Raw genomic sequence first — 4,786 nt, 5'->3', positions numbered from 1 at the left:
GCAGACAGATGAGTGAGAGTGGTTTGTGTGCCAAGCGTGTTTTTCCACTGTTACAGTTTATTGCCCTTACATTACCTCAACTATTCAGGTGCAAGCAAAATGCCACTGGGCTTGGTTGACCTTCATGGTATTACTCTTTGAGATTAAAGTAAAATGTCAGAGTAATTCTGTAACAAAGCTTGGTTGCAATAACACCTGAACTTGTTATGACTCGTTGGTCTAGTTTTTTTTTATTTTTTTTGCTTTGTTTTGCAGTGACTAAATTATCACTTTATAACCACTTACATTTTTGACATCAACCCGGCGTCTGCATTTTGATACATTTTTGACGTCAACCCAGCGTCTGCATTCAACTGGTGGAACTGGGCGTGTAATCTCCACGCAGGCGACGCGTTCTGATATAAAGAACCTCCAGACGCTCCGTCTGCACTCTGTTCTCTCTCTGCACTGCCCAGGTTCTGCCAGCTACTGCACCACCTTGCCTTCGCGATGGCCAGCACTTACAGCCGTGTCTCCATGTCCTCATCTGGCTCCATGCGTGGGGGGTCCTCCATGGGCGGAGGGCTCTCCATGGGCGGAGGGATGTCCATGGGCTCTTCCGGACTCTCCCTGTCTGGAGGTAGTGCCCGCATGAGCGTCATGAGGGCCGGGAGCGTGTACGGAGGGGCAGGTGGCGCTGGCGTGCGCATCTCTGGCGCCTCCCGGACCCTCTCCATGGGCGGCGGTGGCGGCGGTGGCTACGGCTTCTCCTCCGGCGGAGGGTACGGAGGAGGCTACAGCATGTCCAGCAGCATGGAAGGAGGCGTCATCGGCAACGAGAAGTTCACCATGCAGAACCTCAACGACCGCCTGGCATCCTACCTGGTCAAGGTGCGCACCCTGGAGAAGGCCAACGCCGAGCTGGAGCTGAAGATCAGACAGTACATGGAGAGCAAGACTGGACCTGCTACCCATGATTTCAAGGGTCACTTTGGAGTCATCAATGACCTCAGGGGCAAGGTCAGTCTAGTGACTCTATATTAACTTGTATTATATATTTAAAATTCTAATATTAAAGCAAAATATTTATTTTTTTTATGTGCCATGTCAGGAAAGTGTCATAATTGTAGAGAGAGAACTTCAGTATACTATGATAATTGAAAAGTTTGAATGACCTTGAATGATCAGGGATTGGAACTCTGTTGAAGTGACCTGATGTGTTCATGTTGATGGCTCTAGATTCAGGCAGCTCTTCTGCTTAAGGGCAGTGTGCACCTCAACATCGACAACGCAACTCTGGCAGTGGATGACTTCAGGGTCAAGTAAGCGCATTCCCATACATCTCCTGCATCCTTACGGTTCCAAAACATTTCTTTTATTTTTTGCACGATAATAAGTATTGCTATTCGGATGCTGAATGACAATGTAAAGCATGTACAGACACTACAGTAATCAACAATCATCAAATTACCTGTTTTGGCATTATAACATTAACCTTACAATAATGATGGGAGTGATCTGCATGTTCTTCACTGACTGACTAATTGATTGATTCAGGTATGAAGCTGAGCTGAACATGCGTCAGTCTGTGGAGGCAGACATCGGTGGACTGAGGAGAGTGCTGGATGACCTCACCCTGTCCAAATCCGACCTGAACATGCAAATCTCTGGCCTACAGGACGAGCTGGCATACATGAAAAAGACCCACCAGGAGGTAGGCTGGAGTCACATGCTAATCTGTGCAAATCACACACCTATTCTATGATTCAAATCCTGCATTCGAATACTGTTTATCACTGCTTATCACTGGGAAACATGATAGCAGTTACCTCTGGGATAAAGTCTTTCTGCTCCAGCTATATCTACAATGTTATAGTAATGACTTACTGTCTGAGGCCTATACGCTTTGTTTATTTATGCATGCATATGGGGTAAAGAACATTTATGCTTGACTTGTCTGAGTTATGTATTGCATGCATCTGACAAAATTGGAATATCAAGGCACCTCAAGTTTAATTGCATTCTAATATGTCTCTGATGACAGAAATGCCTTTGAATTCAGATTTGAAGATGATCAAGGTTGAAGATTGCGATTGCAGATTGTGATTGTGGAGCGTCTTAGGGTCCGTTATCATATAACTGATGCGATTCTTGCCATGCTGTTTCAGGACCTCCTGACCATGCGTGCTCAGGTGAGCGGACAGGTGCATGTGGAGGTGGATGCGGCACCTCAGGAGGACCTGACTAAGATCATGGCAGAAATCCGCGAACACTACGAAGCTGTCGCCGTAAAGAACAGGAAAGAGCTTGAGACGTGGTTCCAGGCCAAGGCGAGTCCATTATTGTGTTGTGAACTACTGACAGATAGCATTCCCTCTCATTATGTCGTAACTACTGACAGATATGATTCGCTATCAGATTCTAGATATGTTTCACATACAAAAGAGATAGCCAGTCAAATAGAATTGTGATTTTATGAGCATTATGTTTGTTTGTTTTTTTCTCATACAGACAGAGTCTCTACATAAAGAGGTGAAGACAAGCACAGAGGTCCTGCAGACATCCAGAACAGAAATCAGCACCATCAAAAGCACATACCAGGCGCTGCAGATTGAGCTGCAGTCCCTACTGAGCATGGTAACCCTCCATACTGAATCATGATAAATGAGCTGTTGATAGATGATAAGTCATTACTTAGGTATTGTGATGATGGATCAGGGCAGCAGTATTTTGAGCTATATTGCTGGGCAACTTTATAACCGGTTGGATGTGTTCTGATTGAGGGATCATAAAAAATTGCCTACTGATGATTGTACTCTAGAATACCCAGGAACGTTGCCCAGCAACATTACTCAGCTCTTCATGAATAACCTTGTACATTCATAAAGAAATGTGGTCTTTATCTCACTGACAAAAACACTTGTTCAGGATCCAAGATTTAAATGTGTCTACCTAGAATTGAGTTGAAACGAGTTGAATCTGAATTTGACACAAGCAACAAATTAGCAGCTCAGTGCAGAGTATGACCTGGACACTTCTTTCACACAAACAAACGTCACAGACCACTTGGAGGTACAAACAATATCGGAGTTTTGGTTGATTTGACCATCAGTTAACTTTGAAACTGGCATTTTACTTTGGATAGACAATAGCAATACATAATAGGAGTAAATTAGCGTCAACAAATCTAGACTGGAGTAACTCATCATTTGGCACCTCCGATATGTTTAGTGTTCTAAAGACGTCAAATAGCCCACTAGACCACATTCATAGTCAAGGAGCCAGAAGTGAACACGCATGGATGGTTATAAAAACAGGGCGTACCTAGTTACTGCCTGGTTACCGCCCAAAAACGCCCTCAAACACCCTCAAACGGCCACAAATGCCGTATGTTTGTGTGAAAGAATAAGGCCAGGTTATTCCACAAATGCTGTATCTTTGTGTGAAAGAATAAGGCCAGGTTATTCCACAAATGCTGTATGTTTGTGTGAAAGAATAAGGCCAGGTTATTCCACAAATGCTGTATGTTTGTGTGAAAGATTAAGGCCAGGTTATTCCACAAATTCTGTATGTTTGTGTGAAAGAATAAGGCCAGGTTATTCCACAAATGCTGTATCTTTGTGTGAAAGAATAAGGCCAGGTTATTCCTAAAACTCATTGTTTCAAATGGCCACTCACTCTTCTATCTCTTTCTCTCTCTCTATTTTTTCTTTCTGTCCCTCTCCCTCTTTCTCTATCTCTCTCTGCCCCCCCTCCACCCCCCCTCCTCCCCCTCCTGAACAGAAAGCGTCCATGGAAGGCACGCTGGCGGAGACTAAGAACCGCTACGGTGGCATCATGGCTGGGTACCAGTCTCAGGTGAGCAGCCTGGAGGCCCAGCTCACCCAGCTGCGTGCAGACCTGGAGAGCCAGAGCTCCGAGTACAAGATGCTCCTGGACATCAAGACCAGGCTGGAGCTGGAGATCGCAGAGTACAAGAGGCTGATGGACGGAGAAGCAGTCAGGTGGGCCTACTGTGATATCACAGTTTTCCTCTATAATTCCCTTCTCTGAAATGAAATACTTGCTTTATTTATCTATAGATAGATAGATAGACAAGTCTGACATTTTTCTTTCGTACTTTCGTCTATCTGGAGCTCTCTCCAGTCCTTTGTTCCTCAGAGAAGGCATTTTCCAGAAAAAAATAAGAGAATTATCCATCTTAACCAGCTCCATCCTGTTCAGTGTGCAGCTGTGCTTCTCATACCCTCTGTTCACCACTAGATGGCACAAAAGAGTTCTCCATCCTCCATCCTTCATTCTTTTAGCCTTTGTCCATTATGCCACAGTATAATCTGACCCTTGTTTGCACCCCACAGTTCGTCATCCTCCAGCTCCAGTTCCAGAACCAAATATATCACAGTGGTGGAGGAAGTGGTGGACGGACGGGTAATGTCCTCGTCCAGCAGTTCGACCTCGTCCTCCGCAATCCGCAGGTACTGATGAACCTGCTTCTGTGGGCCTCGGAAACTCCTCCAATCGAATCGTTTCCAATCGAACGAAACAATAAAGTGAAAAGTTGCATCAAACCAAAAAAGGTCTACTGTTGTGTTTCTCAGCTGTGGCCTACTGGTTAGCGCTTCGGACTTGTAACCAGAGGTTTGCCGGTTCGATCCCCGACTATTAGGAACGGCTGAAGTGCCCTTGAGCAAGGCACCTAACCCCTCACTGCTCCCCGAGCGCTGCTGTAGCCAGGATTAGTGTGTGCTTCACCTCACTGTGTGTTCACTGTGTGCTGAGTGTGTTTCACTATTTCACGGACTGGGAT

At 45.4% G+C, this 4,786-nt stretch overlaps 1 protein-coding gene across 1 annotated transcript; it reads left to right on the top strand.

Moving 5' to 3' along the window:
- Positions 1–268: 268 nt before the first annotated feature.
- Positions 269–4,549, top strand: LOC121705062 (keratin, type I cytoskeletal 13-like). Its single transcript, XM_042085782.1, has 7 exons — positions 269–999; positions 1,219–1,301; positions 1,537–1,693; positions 2,148–2,309; positions 2,491–2,616; positions 3,763–3,983; positions 4,338–4,549. The coding sequence occupies exons 1-7, from the start codon at positions 490–492 to the stop codon at positions 4,459–4,461; spliced, it is 1,383 nt and encodes a 460-aa protein (XP_041941716.1). The 5' UTR covers positions 269–489; the 3' UTR covers positions 4,462–4,549.
- The last annotated feature ends 237 nt before the right edge of the window (positions 4,550–4,786 follow it).

The sequence above is a fragment of the Alosa sapidissima genome, chromosome 3 (genome assembly GCF_018492685.1).
Source record: "Alosa sapidissima isolate fAloSap1 chromosome 3, fAloSap1.pri, whole genome shotgun sequence".
NCBI classification, from domain to species: domain Eukaryota; kingdom Metazoa; phylum Chordata; class Actinopteri; order Clupeiformes; family Clupeidae; genus Alosa; species Alosa sapidissima.
Note: the sequence above shows the minus strand (reverse complement) of the source record. Positions and strands in the feature narration are given on the sequence as shown.

What these genes read in the sequence shown, in the direction of transcription:
- LOC121705062 (XM_042085782.1), top strand. Translation starts at nt 490, where the DNA reads ATGGCCAGCACTTACAGCCGTGTCTCCATGTCCTCATCTGGCTCCATG. An exon ending in GTGGATGACTTCAGGGTCAA is followed by an intron (nt 1,302 to 1,536) that starts GTAAGCGCATTC and finishes TGATTGATTCAG; the next exon opens with GTATGAAGCTGAGCTGAACA. An exon ending in TGCAGTCCCTACTGAGCATG is followed by an intron (nt 2,617 to 3,762) that starts GTAACCCTCCAT and finishes CCTCCTGAACAG; the next exon opens with AAAGCGTCCATGGAAGGCAC.